Source organism: Sphaerodactylus townsendi, linkage group LG04 (genome assembly GCF_021028975.2).
Source record: "Sphaerodactylus townsendi isolate TG3544 linkage group LG04, MPM_Stown_v2.3, whole genome shotgun sequence".
Lineage (NCBI taxonomy): Eukaryota > Metazoa > Chordata > Lepidosauria > Squamata > Sphaerodactylidae > Sphaerodactylus > Sphaerodactylus townsendi.
The window spans coordinates 148,104,500-148,124,150 of record NC_059428.1 but is presented as its reverse complement, the minus strand read 5'-3'; the positions used below and the strand labels follow the sequence as shown (position 1 = coordinate 148,124,150).

At 48.5% G+C, this 19,651-nt stretch overlaps 1 protein-coding gene across 1 annotated transcript in view; it reads right to left on the bottom strand.

Moving 5' to 3' along the window:
• The window catches only part of MYO15A (myosin XVA), a 97,571-nt gene that overhangs the window by 20,892 nt on the left and 57,028 nt on the right, over positions 1–19,651 (bottom strand). The window contains 18 exon segments of the mRNA XM_048494154.1: positions 476–594; positions 1,698–1,813; positions 2,200–2,275; positions 3,898–3,957; positions 4,903–5,024; positions 6,116–6,251; positions 6,931–7,039; positions 8,227–8,377; positions 8,738–8,819; positions 10,385–10,567; positions 10,930–10,991; positions 12,089–12,212; positions 13,108–13,199; positions 15,273–15,376; positions 17,481–17,669; positions 18,364–18,436; positions 18,621–18,799; positions 19,067–19,302. Of these exon segments, the coding sequence (XP_048350111.1) occupies positions 476–594; positions 1,698–1,813; positions 2,200–2,275; positions 3,898–3,957; positions 4,903–5,024; positions 6,116–6,251; positions 6,931–7,039; positions 8,227–8,377; positions 8,738–8,819; positions 10,385–10,567; positions 10,930–10,991; positions 12,089–12,212; positions 13,108–13,199; positions 15,273–15,376; positions 17,481–17,669; positions 18,364–18,436; positions 18,621–18,799; positions 19,067–19,302 (2,213 nt within the window).

Sequence of the window (19,651 nt, the reverse complement as noted above, 5' to 3'; positions counted from 1 at the left end):
GGTAGACCAGCCCTCCAGGGAGCTGGTTTACTGCGATTAAAAGCAATGGTAAGCTTGGCCTTTGGAGGGCTGGTCCAAAGTTGGGGGAGACCTTACCGATTTGGGGAGGGGGTGTAATTTCAGTGCTTGCTCTGGGCACCATTTTCTGTCGATATGCCCCTGCGTGTATGGCCCCTTCCAACTCTGTGATTCTAGAAGCGAAGGACAGTCTCTGTGCAAACACAAATTCTAGCTATCTGCTACTCTTGTGGGTTGCTGTTGTGACTCCTTTACCTTTCAGCATGGCTTCCCTTTGAAACTCTGTTGGAAGAGCTCTCCGCAAGAGAGTACCCAACTGCGAACAACTCAAAGGATAAGAGTGACAAGGCAGACCCAGACTGCAAGTACGTTGCTAGTTGATATCCCCTTCTTTCCCCCAAACCACAATGTGGTCCTCATGCTGCCACCTCCTTCTGAGTGGTCTACACGGTCTTACCCGTAGCCCCGCAGCACCCGCAGCTGTTCCCCGACCAAGTGTGTGCCCTTGACAAGTCTCAGAAGTTTAATTCCTGTGTGGGACACGGCCAAGATCTGCACTCCGGTGCCGACGCTGCCCTAAAGGATTGAGAAGGGACAATAAAAATGGAGGAAGATACTTTTGGGCAACTGTCCGTGTAACTCTGTAGCTCAGGGGTCCTTTTTTGAGGCTGTGGACAACTCTGGGATTTTGACAGGGCGTGGTGAGTGCCACTTCAAAATGGCTGCCACAGGGGGTGGAGCCAAACCCAAAATGGCTGCCTCCAGAGGTGGAGTTAAATAGAATGCCTCCCTCCTCACACTTCCTGGGAAGAAGAAAACTCTGAAGGTAGAATGGAATCACACACTGACTAAAGAAAGGCCAGGAGCTTACAAATCCTTCTCTTCCAGTGGGAAACCCTTCTATTTGAATGAGGGAAGCCCTGTCTTACAATGGCCCCACCTACTTTGTGAAAGTATACATACAAGTATACAAGTATACATTTGCATACAGGTCCAAGGGAAGCAGGCACCAGGTTGGGGGATCCTGACTTAGATAATCAACTCCTAAAACTTTCCTTGAGTCTTTTCAGGTAGAGGTTTTCCTGCAGTTTGGGTGCCGGACTGCACAGAACTGCAGATCTCTGCCCTGTCCTGAAATTCTCATTTTCTTTTTCCGTGGTTTCCTCGTCAACCGCCCCATTCTTTCCCAAACCACCTTTGATTTGATCTGAGAAAGCACAGAAACCCCTTCCGCACATGCAGAACAACGCACTCTCACAATTGTTCGCAAGTGGATTTTGCTCTTTCACACAAGTTCGCAAGTGGATTTTGATCTTTCATAAAATCCAGCTGCAGAATGCGTTGAAAGTGGATTGAAAGTGCATTATTCTGCATGTGCGGAAGGGGCCAGAGAGATGACGAGGAAGCCATGGAAAGGTACTAGAGCAGGGGTAGGGAACCTGCGGCTCTCCAGATGTTCAGGAACTACAATTCCCATCAGCCCCTTTCAGCATGGCCAATTGGCCATGCTGAAAGGGGCTGATGGGAATTGTAGTTCCTGAACATCTGGAGAGCCGCAGGTTCCCTACCCCTGTACTAGAGGATGCTCTGAGAAAAACTGCAGTTTGGCATGCAAACGGTGGGGAAACCTCTGCTCGATATGACCCAATTCCTACCTTTAGGTCTATGGGTTCTCTTACCGTAGCTGGGAAAAGGCGGGAAAAATAGATCTCCCACCCATCCCGTGCAGCGTTGACTATCTCCTTCTTCACGCTTTCGTCAGCCACCGGGCTGAAGGAATCAAGCTTGTTTTCCGCTGTGGAGAGAAACAGAGGGCAACCCCCCCCCCCCGTTAGTGTTACCAACCTCCAGATCTGGCCAGGAGATCTCTGGAATGACCTCTGGATCATTGACCTCTGAATGATCCAGATCTCTGGATCTCCGTGGATCTCAGTTCCTCAAGAGAAAATGGCTGATGTGGTGGTTGGGATTTATGGCTCCACCCCCAAATATCCAGGAATTTCCCAAACCAAAGTTGGCAACGCTGTTTCTTTAAGCCTACTAGTTAGGGGTGGAATGCCAACCGGATGGGACAAACTTCCTGCCTTTGGCCTGCTGGACACGCTACCGTGGCCAACCTTTATGCCCACTGAAGTGGGGAGGCGCCAAACCCACCCCCCAATCTGGAAGAGCAAATCTTACCAAAAAGAGTCTTCATGTGAAGCCTCTCCGCTTGGGTAATGCGGATACAGGCCTCCGACATAGTATCGTTAAAGATCTGCAGGAGAAATCCGTCACGTCAGAGGGAAGCTCCTTGGGGAAGATTTATCAGTGCCTGTATGTTTTATACCCTGCCCAAAGTGATCCTCTCCTCCTCCTTATCCTCCCAACAACCCCGTGAAGCAGGTGTGGCTGAGAGGTTGTGACTGGCCTAAGGACACCCAGCCAGCTTCCATGCCGCAGGTGGGGATTCGAACCTGGGTCTCCTAGAAACTAGGCCAACATGCTTAACCGTTCCACCACACATGGCTCTTATGGCTCTCCTATGCTACCCCTGTCTATGCCTGCAAAGAAGGCTGTAGGGCAGACCTGGGCATTATTCGACCCGGGGCCATATCTGGCCCGCCGGATGACCCTGACTGCCCCCCCTGCCGTGCTGGGGAGCGAGGCGCCTTTGAAAGCCCCACAGAAGCCGGTTGCCTTGGCTGCCGGCTTCTGCAGGGCTTTCAAAAGCGCCTCGCCCCCCTGCCTTTTGGCCCAGCCCTCCACAATATTTTCTGTTTCTTATGTGGCCCCATGGAAAAAATAATTTCCCACCCCTGCTGTAGGGGCTCCCCCACCACCCCAATCACAGAATCATAGAGTTGGAAGGGGCCATACAAGCCATCTGGTTGCTACTCAATGCAGGATCAACCCTAGGGTATCCCAGACAAGGGTTTGTCTAGCCACTGCTTCAAGACTGCCAGAGAGGAAGAGCTCAGCATCTCCCTATGCAGCTGATTCCACTGTTGTGCAACTCTTATTGTAAATTCCCCGCCCCCCTAATCTTCAGTCAGAACTCTTCTCTCCGTAACTTATACCCATTATTGCAAATCCTATCCTCTGCTGCCAACAGGAACAGCTCTCTGTGCTCCTCTTACCGGTAGCCCTTCAAATACCTAAAGAGAGTAATCATGTCCACCCTCAACTTCCTCTTCTCCAGCCTGAATGCTCCCCTTTCCTTGGGGGTCTCTAGGCCCCTGATCATCCTCGTCACTCTCCTCTGCACCTGCTCTGATCTGTCCACATCCATTCTGAAACGAGTCCCCCGGAATCGTGCACAATACGTTAGATGGGGCCTGCCCAACATGGTGCACAGTGTGTGAATTAAGAAAAATGCTACTAAGAAAAATAAGGGGTTAGCGAAGTTTTACATTAGAGTGTTGGACTACAAGGACCTGGGAGACCCAGGTTTTAATCCCCACTTTGTAATGGAAGCTGGCTGGGTGACCTTAGTCATACACGTTCACCCTCACCTACCTCACAGGGTGGTTGTGAGGATAAAATGGACAAGAGAAGATATAAGCCATTTTAGGTCCCCAGCGCAGCGACAACAGAGTAGAAATGAGGTAAATAAATAATACATTTGCATACAGGTTAGTAGAATATAATTTTTAAAAAACATTATTTAACCCTTTTTAAAAGGGAGAGATCGTTTGACATTCAAGGTGGTCTTCCTTTTAGGTAAATATGGATATTTTCAACCCCATACTCTTGATAGCCCTTCATGAGGATGATGTGGAGGTATTTATATCTAGCCCTGCCTCCCGTTGACCAAATACAGTTCCTCGAGGCAATTTATGATAATGATATGGAAATAAATGGGGTTAGGGTTAAGGTTAGGGTTTTGGGGGGATTCACCTGCCGGAAAATGAGGTCTAGCAGGAGAGGGTTGTTGATCGTGTCCTTGGGGTAGAAAACCTGCAAGGAAACAGACCAGAATATAGAAGATTATCCACCAGAGGAAAGACAGTCTTCCTCAGACAGTACCGCGTGTGAATCAGACAGAAAGCAAGGTGTAGTTGGTTAAAGGGTCCAACGAGGATCCACGAGACCCCAGTTCAAATCCATGCTCTGCCATGGAGAGCTTGCTGGGTTGCCTTGTCAACCTCATAGAGTTGCTGGGAGGAGAGATAGGAGGACAGATGCATGCTGGTTCGATTCCCCACTGGGGAGAAAAGAGGGGCATCAGTGAAGGAAATAACGGATGTCAGCAGCAATCTTTGCTTCTTCTTTTTTAATATAGAGTCTTGCTGGATTAAATGAAATCTGGTATCCAACAGAATAGCCAAAAGGAATCTCAGAGGCTCATTGCCAGAGCAACATGGCAACTTATTTATTTTATACTCTCACGTTTCTCCCCAGTGGAGACCTACAGTGCAGATTACAACACCATTCTCCCCTGATCCATTGAATCCTCACAACACCAACCTTGTGAGGTAGGCCAGGCAGAGACAGAGAGAGAGAGGTCCAAGGTCACCCAATGTGCTTCCATGGCAGACTGGAGGGTTCGAACCTAGGGCTCCCAGATCCCCTTTTGACACTGTCACCACTACACCACCCCAGATCTCTGCTTTTTCATCCATATGAAGAAGCAATGGCTAATAACATTTGATAGTTCTAACTTCCTCCACCGATAGAACAAATCCCCCATCAGAACCATCCACGGCAGCGGTCAGCCACTACATCTTGTGGCAGGGAGTTCCACAAGATAATGACATGATGTCCTCTCTTCAGAAGACCCGCTCCTATCCAGTTATTTGATTTGATCAGGGTTACACACGAGAGAAAATTCCTGTAAAGTTATAAACCTCGCAATTTTTATTCCTCGCAAAGTCACCAGAAGGCTTCCTTGGGGACAAATACCTCTTTCCGGAGGTAGATTTTCCAGGTAACGTTGCGGTACGCATAGAATTCGTCACTGCATCGGTAGTGAAGCTGTGTTTGGATTTGCTCATCCTCGGATCCTAATTGTCGTGAGACGGGCGCTGGGAAGGAATTACTAGTCAGCAACTGTGTTTGCAGGGGAATACAGAAGGTTGCCTCCAGGGGTTTACATCTTCCTTGCTAGAAAAAAAAGGGGTGGAGACTCCCCTACCTGGCCCCATTTCCCCGACCCAGAACAGTCACTCTGGGGAGCTCCTATTTGCCTTGAGGATGTTTACATGTAGCTTATGCACTAAGTTCATACAACAGAGCAAACAGGGCAAGAATCTCCAACCTTTTTGACCTGTGAAATTCTGATACAGGGCAGTGGGTGCAATCCCAAAATGGCTGCCACAGGAGGCGGAGCCACAGATACAGAAGAAGCTGATAATGAACCCATGTCAGATTGGAGAATCACGCAGAGAAAAGATTTCCCACCATAGCCAATGTGGGGGAAAGGGAATGCATGCATATCAGCTATGGAAAATCTTTGTGGGGCTGGGGGAGGGGGCTGTTTTTACGGTAGAGACACCAAATTTGAAGTGTAGCTGCTGATAAGTCTCCTCACAAGAACCCCCGAGTATGGGAAAGATTGGGTCAGGGTTCCCCCCCCCTTTTTACCACATTTGGAGGCCAGTAAAATTAGACCCACCCACCCCCGACATAATCTATACCAGTGGTGGCGAACCTTTGGTACTCCAGATGTTATGGACTACAATTCCCATCAGCCACTGCCAGCATGGCCAATTGGCCTTGCTGGCAGGGGCTGATGGGAATTGTAGTCCATAACATCTGGAGTGCCAAAGGTTCGCCACCACGGATCTATACCATACTTGGGGGTTCTTGTAAGGAGACTCACCAGCAGTTATGCTTCAAATCTGGTGTCTCTATCTTAAAAAAAAAACAGAGGGTTTCCACAAAGATTCCACACGGGCTTCAATGGGGAATCCTGAAAAGCCGAAAAAAGCTGTTTTTCCCCCCAGCTTGTCCAGATTTGGCTTCTATTTAAAGGGGCCTTTTTTCAGCTGAAAAAAAACCCTGAAAATTCCAAAAAGGTATTTTTCAGGGGGTTTTCTGGTTCGGCAAAGCCAATAACGTGTGGATTGGCCAGCTTGGGGAATCCCAGCTCGTAGACGATGATATCGTTGTTTACCTGGGAATGCCCTTGGAAATGATCTGGGGGTGGCAGGCGGCGGGCGAATGGCTGGTGGCACAGGCATCTTAATGTTGGCACTGATTATGGGCTTCACCGGGACAATCGTCTCCTTGGCCGGCAGTTCCCGAGTGGCCTGCATACAAAATTAAACTTAGTGCAGGGGCAGAGGCATTCAATCGGGTGAACACACACATTTTTTCCTTGCATTTCCCCTCACCATTCTCTCCTTCCACCTAGGGCTTTAAAAAAATTAGCAATGACATTGCATTATGTGCTATAGCATTAGTACAATTTTTCCACCAGGTCCTCTGAATTCCCACCTTTTCATTTGGAAGCAAAACTTAAGTCTCTAGCCCATTTCATTGCGGAGATATAAGGGGGAATGTGAGATCGTTGACATGAAAAATACAGCCTCAGCTACCAGCCCAACTGATAACTAGCTCTTTATTGAGCTACTGCTCCTGACCCATCACCAGAGAGCTCAAGCAGGCACACCTGGTAATCTCCTATTTCATTCTCACAACAACCCTGTGAAGTAGGCTCAACTGAGAGAGAGAAAAAGTAAAACTCTTTGTTGCTGCATCGGGCCCGGTGTCACCCAATGAACCTCTTGTCTGAGCATGGATTTGAACTTCAAGTCTGCCTTTCTAGTCTAGCCTACATGGCACAGACTGAAAAGATGTGTAAGGGTGTTTTGCCAGTTCCTTTGTGGGCGTGAACTGTGAGGTCTGGCAGTGCCCACTGGGATTTGATAACCCTTTGATTTCAACCCCCCCCCCCTCCAAGTCTGGTCTGTGCATTCAGATCCATACCGGAACTGGCTGTGGAGCCTCTGACGTTCCTGACATCTGTTTCTTCAAGATCTTCAGAGCTTCTTCATGGGGGTCCATTTTCTTCACAAAGACCTTCCCACCTTCCCTCCTGCAAAGCAGAAAAATCTAGGGTGTCGCTATCACCCACTCCCAAAAGCCAGTTCCCGATCAGCTGACCGCCCTGTCGAAAATGAGCCACCTCAGCCAGGTGTCACGTGGGGCCACAGAACAGGAGGGAGACTTGGCCATTTGGCTTCCAGGCCCACAAATAGGTTGCCGATCTCCAGGTAGTTCCAGATTACAGAGATCAATTCCCCTGCATGAATGCCTGCTTTGCACTCTGGCATTATACCCCATTGAAGCCCCTCCCCAAGCCCCACCCCCCTCAGGCTCCACCTCCAAAGTCTCCAGGGGTTCCCCAACTCAGAGTTGGCAGCACCCCTAATCTCCCAATGGATGTTGTTTTCCTAACCCAGTGATGGTGAGTGCCCAATTGCAACCCCAAACCCACATTTATCACAAAGTGCCAACATGGCAATTTAACCTGAATATTGAGGTTTTAGTTTAGAAAAAGCGGTTGGCTCTGAGGCATGCATTACTCAGGAGTAAGCTCGATGGTAGTGGCTTGGCTTTGCTTTGAAGCAACCGTGCAACTCTTCGAACAGGTGAATCACGACCCTAGGAGGGTTTACTTAGAAGCAAGCCCCATTGCCAGCAACCGAGCTTTACTCCCAGTTCTTTGCATGAAAATCAGTGGGGTTTAACAGCGCTTAACAGGGTTACCTTCACTTCTTTCCCAAAACTAGGTCTTAGGTTTAATGCTAATAATCAAGCCCAGCAGCCCACGGCAGCCTAGATGTGTGTGTGTGGGGGGGCGATTCTCCCCTCCACATGATGAACTCTGTGTGCGCGTGACCACAGAGAGGGCTCTGAGTGCCACCTCTGGCACCCATGCCATAGGTTCGCCACCACTGTCTTAACCCAAAATGGGGATGGGAGGGGGTGCTATTTGCCCCTCTGGAAGACTGCATGTGCAACTATGAGTACAAATGTGAAGAAGAGAACAGGAGAACCAAAAGAGGAAGAAAAAGAGAGAGAAGAAAAAGAGAGGAAAAAGAGAAAAGAAGAAGAGTTTGGATTCATACCCCTCTTTTCTCTCCTTTAAGGAGTCTCAAAGTGGTTTACAAAGCAGTTTGTAAGCAGCGTTGAGACTCCTTGCAGGAGAGAAAAGCGGGGTGTAAATCCAAACTCTTCTTCTTTTCTCCTTGTCTTCTAATTAGGGGGTCACTGTCCGACCTGATGGGCTCCGTGACCCGGGGAGGCTGCTGGTACTGCTTGATAATATTGCGTATGTTCTGCGTCGGCTCCGGGATGTGCTCCGAGTTCAGCTTGGAGTGCCTCACCAGCTCGCCAGCGCGCATCCTGGAAGCCGGATCGGTGCCTGGTGCTGGGGAGAGAAAGGAGAGACACAGTAAGATAGACAGCCGCCTTCCCCTCCGTGATTCGGAGGCTGTGAACTCCGGCCGGAAGGGTACATTTAGATTCTGTGATCGTTTTAAAAGACTTTCCTTCCCCCCTTTTCAATTCTGTAGACGCAGACAATAATGGCAAACAGGATCTGCCCTTCCTTTCTGTTTGTGTGTAGCCCTGGGCAAAGATCCCTCCCTGTTAGAAGAGGCAGTGCATTGAGTCCATTCTGGCACCTTCTGCGGAGAAGGGAGAGAAACTCAGCCGGGGATGTGCGAAACCAGAAAAAAAAACCTGCTCAAGCAAGTGATTATTTGAAGTCTCTCTACCTCCCCCTTACCCGTTTTCTGAAAGGCGGGCCTGTCCCGCGGGTGTCTCGGAGGTGCCGAGTTTCCTTCGACCGTCTTTCTTTCAGCTTCCCTCTGTCAAGGGGTGAAAAGAAAAATGGATCCAAACTTTTCAAGCCCGATCACTGATTTCAGAGCAAAGACAGTGGATTCTTGAACCATAAACAGAACAAAATTCTAGAGCTGCGGAGCATCAGATGAGTGAGATGGTTTCTGAATCCCCCTGTCTCGTCTTCTCACCCCACAGAACCCCAGAGATAGGGGAAGCCTGAAACCTGACCCCCCACCCATCTGCCCACTCACTCCTACTTTCCCCAAACCTGGGCCATCACGGCACAACAGGATCATGGCTTCGAACGCCTGCCTTTCCCAAGAGATAACAATGGGCAGGAGAAGACGGTGGATTCACCTGTCTCCCAGATGAGTGAAATGAATACAGGTGAGCTGTCTGCAAGCAGGTATCCAGTTTCGGGCAGCAGAAGGTCACCTGGGATGGTTACAGCAACGGAAAAGCAGCCTCCAGTAGTATTGTCTAATCTAACTGGTAGCAACTTCCCCTGGACATAGTGGTTAAGAGCAGGTGTACTCTAATCAGGAGGAACTGGGTTTGATTGCCCGCTCTGCTGCCTGAGCTGCGGAGGCTTATCTGGTGAACCAGATTAGCTTGTGCACTCCAACACATGCCAGCTGGGTGACCTTGGGCTAGTCACAGTTCTTCAGAACTTTCTCAGCCCCACCTACCTCACAGGGTGATTGTTGTGAAGGGGGAAGGGAACGGCATTTGTAAGCCCCTTTGAGTCTCCTTGCAGGAGAGAAAGAAGGGATATAAATTCAACTCCTCCTCCTCCTCCGGACAATTGTTACCAGTTAGATTAGACAATATTACAGGGATAGGAAAAAATTTAAATACCTGCTGGCCCCAAGCAAACTCAAGAGCCCTCCATAGCTTGAATAAATGCAGGGATATCTGTTCAGGGATTTCCTACATCCTGAGTAGCTTGGCATGGACTAATCAAGAAGAAGAAGAAGAAGAAGAAGAAGAAGAAGAAGAAGAAGAAGAAGAAGAAGAAGAAGAAGAAGAAGAAGAAGAAGAAGAAGAAGAAGAAGAAGAAGAAGAAGAAGAAGAAGGAGGAGGAGGAGGAGGAGGAGGAGGAGGAGGAGGAGGAGGAGGAGTTTGGATTTATATCCCCCCTTTCTCTCCTGTAGGAGACTCAAAGGGGCTTACAATCTCCTTGCCCTTCCCCCCTCACAGCAAACACCCTGTGAGGTGGGGTGGGGTGAGAGAGCTTCGAGAAGCTGTGACTAGCCCAAGGTCACCCAGCTGCTTGAATTCCCCAGATAAGCCTCCACAGCTCAGGCGGCAGAGCAGGGAATCGAACCCGGTTCCTCCAGATTAGATACACGAGCTTTTAACCTCCTACGCCACTGCTGCTCCTACGCCACTGCCGCCACAGATCTTGTGTTTGACTACCTGACAAGCCAACGAGGAGAGAAAATGCCGGCATATGAGTACCTCTTGCTCGACTACCTGGCTGGTCAAGGCGAGGGAAAATGCAGGGATATCTCTACCCTCTCTCATCACCCATGTAGAAAAAAATCTCTCAAATGTTGTCCGATTCCTTTACTCGCAAGAGACTCACCTGGACGGCCAGCCCTGTGAACAGCTTGGGGCCAGAGGCACTCGTTTTTGGGGTTCTGGTGGGACTTTGATGGGAAGAAGATCTGAAACTGGAACCCTGCGGGGGCCCAGGTAAGCCCACGGATTCTTGCTGCTGCTGCTGCTGCTGCCGTAGAGCGGCCACTTGCTGCGACATGTGGCGGGCCTATCCAAGAAAGAAAAGGAGTGCATGAACGTTGGCACGTTTGCACGGGAGCGACACCTTTCATGCAGGTGTCAAAGGTATCGGGTGTATGTGGAGGGGCTGCTTGAAAAAGAAAAGTAAATCCAAATCCAAGGAAAGAAAGCAGTCGAGACAATTTGCTCTGAGGGTGTCTATATCATTGGTGGATGTGGTCTGCGGAGGATGTAAATAGAAGCGATGCCGTGTCAGCGTGGCTTGGTCATCAGTGACGAGGACACGGAGGAGCAGCCATATTGGAGCACTGTTGGTGTGTCTTTTTTAATGGTCCCTATTCAACTGTCACCCCACACCCCGTTCTTTACAACTCTCCCCCCCTCACTAACCAAAAGCAAGTCTTCTTGGCTGAAGTACGTTTTCTTAGTCGAGATCTTGCCGTCGTTCTTCCCTGCAGAAGGGGAAAAAGAGAGAGAACTGGCAAAGAAGATGGAAAGTACTCCAGCGGGCCAAGTGCATGCAAAGCCAAGCTTTGAGACCGATTGTCTCCCAATGAAAGGATGAAGAAGAAGAGGAGAAGTTTGGATTTATACCCCATCTTTCTCTCCTGTAAGGAGACTCAAGGCAGCTTACAAAACTCCTTTCCATTCCTCTTCGCATAACAGGCACCTTGTGGGTGGGGCTGAGAGAGTTCAGAGAGGACTGAGACTAGCCCAGGGGTAGGGAACCTGCGGCTCGAGAGCCACATGTGGCTCTTCTGCCCTTGCAATGTGGCTCCACTAGCTGAGCCGCTGGCCCCATCCTTGCCCGCCCTGCAGGCAGCAGGGCGGGCGCACCAACTGCCCACAGTCCCAACTGCCCACAGTCTACCAACTGCCCCGTTGGAGCGGGGCGGGCGCTTTCCCAGTGGCCAGTGAGGCCGAGCCCCCGGCTTCATCCTTGCCCGCCCTGCAGGCAGCAGGGTGGGTGCATCCATGCACTTCTCAGAATGAGCGGAGTAAAAGGTAAAAAAACCCCTCTATATATGGTGTTATCTTTATTTTAAATGTCAAAAATTATTTGCGGCTCCAAGTGTTTTCTTTTCCCGTGAAAAACAGGTCCAAATGGCTCTTTGAGTGTTAAAGGTTCCCTACCCCTGGACTAGCCCAAGGTCAACTAGCAGGCTTCATGTGTAGGAGCAAGGAAGCAAATCCAATTCACAAGATAAGACTTCCCCGCTTATGTGGCAGAGCCGGGAATCAAACTTGGCTCTCCAGATTAGAGTCCAGCGCTCTTAACCATTACCTCATACTGGCTCTCACCCACATTGGTCTTGATGGCAATGTTAGATGTTTGGGACACCTTGTGAGGTAGGTGGGGCTGAGAGAGTTCTAAGAGAACTGTCACTGGCCCAAGGTCACCTGTAGGCTTCATGTGGAGGAGCGGGGAAATACATCCAGTTTGCCAAGTAAGAATCCCCACTCATGTGAAGTGGGGAATGAAATGGAACAGTGTTACTAGAGGAAGTGGTCCATTCTCAGGCATCACCCGAGGGAACCGAGAACTCACCAAACCCCTGGGTCACCTCAGGAGGCCTGCCGGCGGCACGACTCTGCCCCTCATCGTGGGGGCCTCCTCCGACGCCACCTCCGCCTTTCATCCTGTAGGAAATGGCCGCCGACCTCTCTAAGTCCTGGTTCGGAAACACAACAGAGGGCTTTCCCTACTTGAGTCCTTTAAAACGTTTTGAGGCAGGGAATGAAACTTTTCCTCCACAGAGTTCTGCATTGTTTCTACCCCCAAACGTTTTATTTCCAGCCTCAAAACATTTTTATTTTTTATTAATTTCCAGAATATATTAAACAGAACAGAAATAAATACTAAGAAATAGCTAAAAGTAAAGCATAGTGAATATCTACCCAAAACTGTATTGAATACACATTACATAATTGATCCCAATATGACATTCTTATGTTACTAAAGGGACCGTATAAAGCCTTAAAATCTCTGTCATTTATTCACCAACTCCAAAATATTCTTACTAGTCAGATTATCATATCTTAATAATTATTATCAATTTTAAAATCCTCGAGTTGTTTTGTTTTTATGTGAACGGTCCAGCTACGTATAAAAAGTAAAGTCCCCATTTCTCATCGAATTCATGTTTTGAACATCGATTTATAAGATTGGTGAATTTGGCCATTACAGCATATTATCTAGCCAGCCTCAAAACATTTGAAAAAGATCCCCTTTTAAAACAATTCTCTGGCTGAAACGTTTTGGAAACGTCTTCAGTTGCTGTGCGATCCATTGATTTGATTGGCTGATAAGGTTTTTTAAAAGATTGATTTGGCAGCAGCTGCAATCACAACACAAGATCTTCACAGTGCGATGGAAGGTAAGCCGCGGGAGTACTTATGGTTGGCTCCACTTCCTGCAGCAAGCTTTTCATTTTTGTGGTTATTCGCTTCGGCAGCAGCCATTTTGTGGCTGCACCAACCACACTGTCTCAGAATTCCCACAGGCTCGAAAAGTTTGGGGACCCCTGTTCTTAATGAAGGGTTCTGCGAATGAGCATAATTCCTTACCCCATTCCCGTAAGAGAGGACCGGGTCAAAGAGGCTGTCCAAGTAGCGATCCAATCCCTTCTGGCTCCGGGACTCGCTGAAGGTGTCCGAATCTGCTTCCAAGTTCGGGAAGGTAAAGAAAAAACACGGTCCGATAAGACGGCATAAGGTCATTTCAGGTGTGTTCAGGTGTTGCCACCCAAGAAATGAATGAGGCAGCAGGTACTGTGAAAGACTCCATTTTGAGACCCTGGAATGCAGCTGCCAGCTGAGCAGACAATATTGACTTCGAGAGTCTGATTCTGTATAAGATACCTTTGTGTGTGTTCGAGTGCGTTCAGGCGCCAGCCGTTCCAGATACGAATACAGCAGTAGGTGATGTGAAAGACCCCCTGAGACCCCAGAGAGTGGCTGCCCGTATGAGGAGGCAATGCTGACCTTCACAGACCCAGCATCTAATTCAGAATTAAGCAGTTTCGTGTGCCCGTGGATGATGCATCCCTCAGCTCCCAGAGACACAAGCTCCTCAGCTTGAGGGAGGGAACGCTGGTGGATTCTGCGCAGCATAAATACAAAGTCTTTAAAGGTAAAGTTTCCCCTTCAGTTGTGTCCGACCCTGGGGTACCACCGCGAGCAGTGATTTCATAGGCAAGCCTCTCTGACAAAGTTTTTAGGACATTATAAAAAGATCTATTTGGGGATTTTGTGTTCCCACAGTGAGAGAACACAAGTGTGGCCACTCAAAACCAATCTTTTCTCTCACCTGCTGCACAGAGCTCTTGTCAATTTCACAGCGCGCCCACCATTTTGTGCGCGGCCTGGAGATTTCCCCACAGAGATTTCCTCTACTTGCAGCTCATCCATTTTGCTATTTCACGATAACAAGCAGATGAATAAATTTTGTTTAGCCTGGCGATCCCATACCTGTGTCATTTTTCCTTTTTTAATTTTGTTTTGAGGGGGCTGTCTGAGAAGCTACGGCAACACAAATCTGTGCATATGGTAGCTAGTCACGTTGCTGTAGCTTTTCGCAGACGGCCCCCTCAAAATGAGACAAAGAAGAAAAAACAACACGTGTATGGGACTGCCAGGCTAAACAAACATTATTCATCTACTACTTTCGATGGCGATAGCAAACGGATGAGTTGCAAGCTGAGGAAATCTCTGTGGGGAACCTTCACGGAGAATCCCCTGCAGCTCATGAAATGGTGGGCACGAGCCGTGGAAACGGAAGTATGAGATTTGGGCAGGAGAAATAAAGTATTTCCTGTCTGTTTTGCGTTTGCTTGGCAGGCAGGAATCATCCTAAACCAGGGCTGGGGGGAGGGGATGGCTAGTCTAGTGATTTCTGAAAAACCTGGGTTGAGAGGGATATAACGGGCTGAACCTATTTTGGCGAAGAGAGCGGTGCAAAGTTCTTCCCTTAAAAGCTATTTATAGCGTCCTGAAGCTGTTATATTAGGGCTGGGTGGAATCCACTTCTGGCTCTCGTGCCCTGAAAACCTGATCGGTCTCAACTGACTCGAATAGAGCTCTTGCAGCCCATAAGAATTCCTCACACCCCACCTATCATAACAGTATAGAGTTGCCAACCTCCAGGAGGCATCTGGAGATCTCTAGCTATTACAACTGATCTGCAGAAAATCAAGATTAGTTTCCCTGGGGGAAAAGGGAGGAGTCTACAACATTATACCTTGCTGAAGCCCCTCCCACCCCAAAGCTACACCCTTTACGAGCTCTGCCCCTAAAATCTCCAGATATTTCACAACCTACTTGTAAGGTTGTTTCGGTTAGCTAAAAGTTTGATTCAGCCTTGGCTCTACATTCCTGCTTCTGCCTGCCCTGAACTCCTTGCTACATCTCTTGCTAGGCCTTACAGCCGCTACTGTCCTGTGAACTTGTTCTGTGGGAATAGTGAGAGATGGGAAAGACATATACTGGGTTGGGGTTTTTCATGTAAAACGCCAGCCTGTAAAAGGCCAAGCGGAGAGTCTGATCAGAATTCGCATTGTCTGTAGAAGATCATGATTGCCAGATCAATAAAGAACTATTAAAGTTACTGTTGGCCTGGACTTTGCTGATTCCTTGCTGGCAACCGTAGAGAAATGGTGGTTTTGCTAGTGGTTTTAAAATAGATGTGTTGTGTGCTCAACTTCCCTGTCCCAAATCTAAGTGGGGGCTTTTACCATGACTGCAGTATCCCTCTGACTCAGGCAGGTTGGTGGGGGCCACAGTTGGGGCTTTGGTGGGGGGTGGTGGAGGGACACCTTCTTCTGAGTCCAAGCCATGTCTGAATAAAAGGAGAGAAAGAGGGTGGGTGGTGGAATGGGGGAAAGAGGGGGGAAAGAGAGCCAGTCTTTAAATCAGGGATGGCTTATGGGTGCCGATTTCTCAGATGTGCCAGTACACAATTTTAAACAAGCAACAGGGATTAAAAAAAACAACCACTCGCTATAATACTTGCAAAGGAAAGTGAGGAAGCTCCATATGGATTGCATAGTAGGAAGGGTTCCCTCCAGATCATCTAGTCCAACCCCCTATTCAAGGCAAAATTAGTCTACAGCATCCCACACTAGTGATGGGGAGTTCATCCCCTCCTTAAGATAACCGTAGGCTTGGTCAATACCTTAGAGACATTCGGTAAAATTTGGATTCGGATTTATTTGTCCATAAAATTATCTGTATGCCCAAATGAGACAAATAACATATTTGGATATACCTGAATATTTGGTTATACCCAAAAAATTCGGGTCCATCTGATTTTTGTGGTATTTTTGGTGTTTTTGCATTTCAGCCTGCAGGGGGCGCATTTGTAAAGCTAGCAGCACCCAAATTTCAGGGTATCATATGGAAACTGTCCTAATGATACTACTCGAGTTTGGTGAAGTTTGATTAAGGGGGGCCAAAGTTATGGGCACCCAAAGGGGGTGCCACATTCCCCATTGTTTCCAATGGGAGCTAGCAGGACATGGGGGTCCATAACTTTGGCCCCCCTGAACCAAACTTCACCAAACTTGGGTGGTATCATCAGTAATTGGTAAGGTCTTTCCCATCTTTGGACCAACTCTCCAAAGGCCAAATTATCATTACTTTCAATCACAGTTAACCAGCTGCCTGGATGGCTGGTCTACTCCGCCATGGTCAGTATTGCAGATCTACGGAAGCCGTCTCTACTCTATTACTTTAACCAAAGATGCCTGCCTCAAGCTGGCCCTGCCCGTCTCAAGAAATATTGGCAGACCTAAACTTCTTGGAAGCCAGGTCCACACATCATTGTTCAACTGCTGGCAACCTGCCTTCTGGAGGGCTGGTCTACCTGCCAGTATTGGTAGACCTGGCCTTCATGGAAGTCAGGTCTACCTATTACTTTTAACCAAAGATGCCTCTGCTCTCTGGCAAGCTGGTCTGCCTGCCCTTAAGAAATATTGGCAGACCTAACCTTCTTGGAAGCCAGGTCCACACATCATTTTCAACTGCTGGCAACCTGCTCTCTGGAGGGCTGGTCTACCTGCCAGTATTGGTAGACCTGGACTTAGTGGAAGTCAGGTCTACCCATTACTAGGCTTGGTAAATACCCTTAAAAAATGGTAAAATTTGGATTCGGATTTATCCGGGCAGAAAATTATCTACATGCCCGAATAAGACAAATAACATATTCGGGTATACCTGAATATCCAAAAAATGTAGGTGTGTTTGAATTTTTTAGTCTTTTTTGGTGCTTTTTCACGTTTTGGCCTGCCAGTGGCGCAGCACCAAAATTGCTGAGTATGATCCGACGACTGGCCTAATGATGTCTCCCATGTTTGGTGAAGTTTTATTTAGGGGAGCCGAAGTTATGGACCCTCAAAGTAGGTGCCACATCCCCCATTGTTTCCAATGGGAGCTAACAGGAGATGGGGCTACCCCTTTGAGGGTCCATAACTTTGGCCCCCCTGAACCAAAGTTCACCAAACTTGGGTGGTATCATCAGGACAGTCTCTGGATTAAACACTGAAATTTTGGTGTCACTAAAGATGCACCCCTGACAGGCACCCCAAGAAACTGCCCAAGATTCTTTGCTCTGCAGTGCCTAGGCCCCATTGTATCCAGCAGGGGGTTTCTGAGTGTGTAAGCAGGCTGCACATTTTTGAAGACAGAGGCACTAGACTTTCAAGGAGGCTCCAGGAGGCCCTCCTGGCAATAGCATCCAGGGTTGGTGAACTTTGCTTATGGGGGTTCAATTTTATGCCCCCCCAAAGGCTTATTTTGTTTCCCTGGTCCTGCACATGAAGTCTGCTGGCTGAGCTACCTGCCCCCCCCCTCAGAAGTGTTCCTCTGCATGCCAGTCTGAAAGCCATGTCAGTTTTTATGCCAGGTTCTTGCCCCACCATAGCTCTGTATCCCAATCTACCTACACTTTGCCACTGACAGTCTTCTCTGGATCTTCTGAAGCAATGATGAAATAGGACTTCTGCTTCGGGAAGCCCCGGATCAGCTCTAGGTCGGAGATCAGGTCCAAGACGTAGTCATGGCCGGCTAGCTCAGCCCACTGGGTTCCATCCTTCATGGTGACGGACCAGCCTCGCCAGCCGTCCACCAGCCCCCTGCAAAGAAGAACCAACCCGAGTATGGCTGCCAACTCCTTGTGAAGTCTGGCATTCTCCTGGAATTACCAACTGATCTCCAGACTACAGCAATCTGTTCCCCTCGAGGAAACGGGAGCTTTGGACAGTGAACTCTATGATATACCACAGAGTATAGAAGAAACAAAAGTCCTAGAGTAGCATGACATCCCTGTTGAGCTTTCTCCCCTTTATGTATACCAGGAAAGCACTAAGTTAGAGTTGGTACAGGATATAAAGTAAACAGCAAGAAGAGAACTGTACTAGATATAATTCTATTGAACAAAATGAATATATTACAAAATAAATCAAACTGTTTATAAATACTGCTCTAATGTCTGTTTTCTTTATAATAACTGGGACTTTAAACACAGTTTTACCTATATGACCAAGGTGAAGTCTACGGCTCAAATCAAATATATTTCCAACAAAAATACAACCCAACCAGATTTTTCAATACAAAGAATACCAACACAAATATACTCTTCAAATTCTACCCTACAAGGGTCTTGCTGCCAAAATTTTAGGAATTTCCAAGCCTGTGGTTTGCAATCTTGGCTCTGAGCCATAACCCAGATATTTGGCGCCATCTTGAAAAGAGAAGATTTGCAGGGAACAGCAAAGGCTGGGTACCCAGCCTGCATTTCTCTAGCAGACTTTCCCCAATTTCTCCTACCTGTGTTGCAGCACGCTTGCAGCTAGAGCTTCTCCCGTGGTCCAGGAGTTGATGGGGCACAGAAAGTGATCTCCTGCGGGGTCACAAAAAGTGTTTCGGAAAAAAAATTTTTCAGGCTGGAAATAAAGCATTTCCAGGACCAAAATGAGGGGAAACACTGGAGAACGCCACAGAGGAAACGGTTCGTTTCCAGCCTGTTGCAAGTTTCTCATGGGGAAAGGGCTAATCTCTGGGATCCGAGCAACAAGGCCCTTTACCATTGAAACAGTAAACGTCCAGCGCCATGTTGACTTTATTACGGCAGGTCATCCACTCCAACAAGGTCGGGGGATACGAGCGAGCGGCTTCGATGCCCTGCTTGGTCTTTTCCATGGCTTGCATGAGCTTGTGTTGGCAGACGGGCTTGTAGCCATCGAAGGCATAGTCAGAAACGAACCTGAGGGGAGAAAACAGAGAGGCAGGTGGGGCAGCCATTTTGTGGCTGACTCCACCTCCTTAGGTAGCCATTTTGTGGCTGACCCCACCTCTTGAGGCAGCCATTTTGTGCCTGACCCCACCTCTTGAGGCAGCCATTTTGTGCCTTACTCCGCCTCCTGAGGCAACCATTTTGTGGCTGCACCCACCAAACTCTGCCAGAACTGCAGAAACTTAAGGTTGGGCCTGAAGCAAGGGTCTCTAACCCCACGCCCCCCACGCCTCTCACTTCAGCAAGTGTTTCTCCAGGTTGAGGGAGGGCACAAAGGCGCTGAGGCAGACGGCCAGCAGGAGCCAGCCCCGTTCCTCGTTGTTGATGTTGATATTCCGCCAGACTTGGTTGACGATCTGGGCTAGGATCTCGTCCCGCAAGCCGGCCGTCGACAGCCCTTTCTGTACAATGTAGTTCCCGAAGAGGCTCTCCTGTGTGCCGTTGAGGTTGGGGTCACCCATGAAGCGGAGAACCTGTCGTGGATGGGAGGAAGTGACAAAAGGGGCCCCAGGCATGACAACAAGACACAGGGTTGCCAATCTCCAGGTAAGCCCTGGAGACCTCCCAGAAATTAAAATGGATCCCCAGAGTACAGTGATCAGTTCCGCCAGAGAAAACAGTGGTGTTAGAAAGTGACAGTGTACCTAATTGAGATCCTTCCCCTCCCCAAGCTGTACCTCAAACCGCTAGAAATTTCCCAAACCCAAGCTGGCAAACCTAATAGGACAGTTTCCTATCTCTCTTTTCCTGAAACCTGATAAATGCTGATTGCAGAAAGCAAGTTTCCTGCATGGAAAATGGAAATAATATATCACACATGTG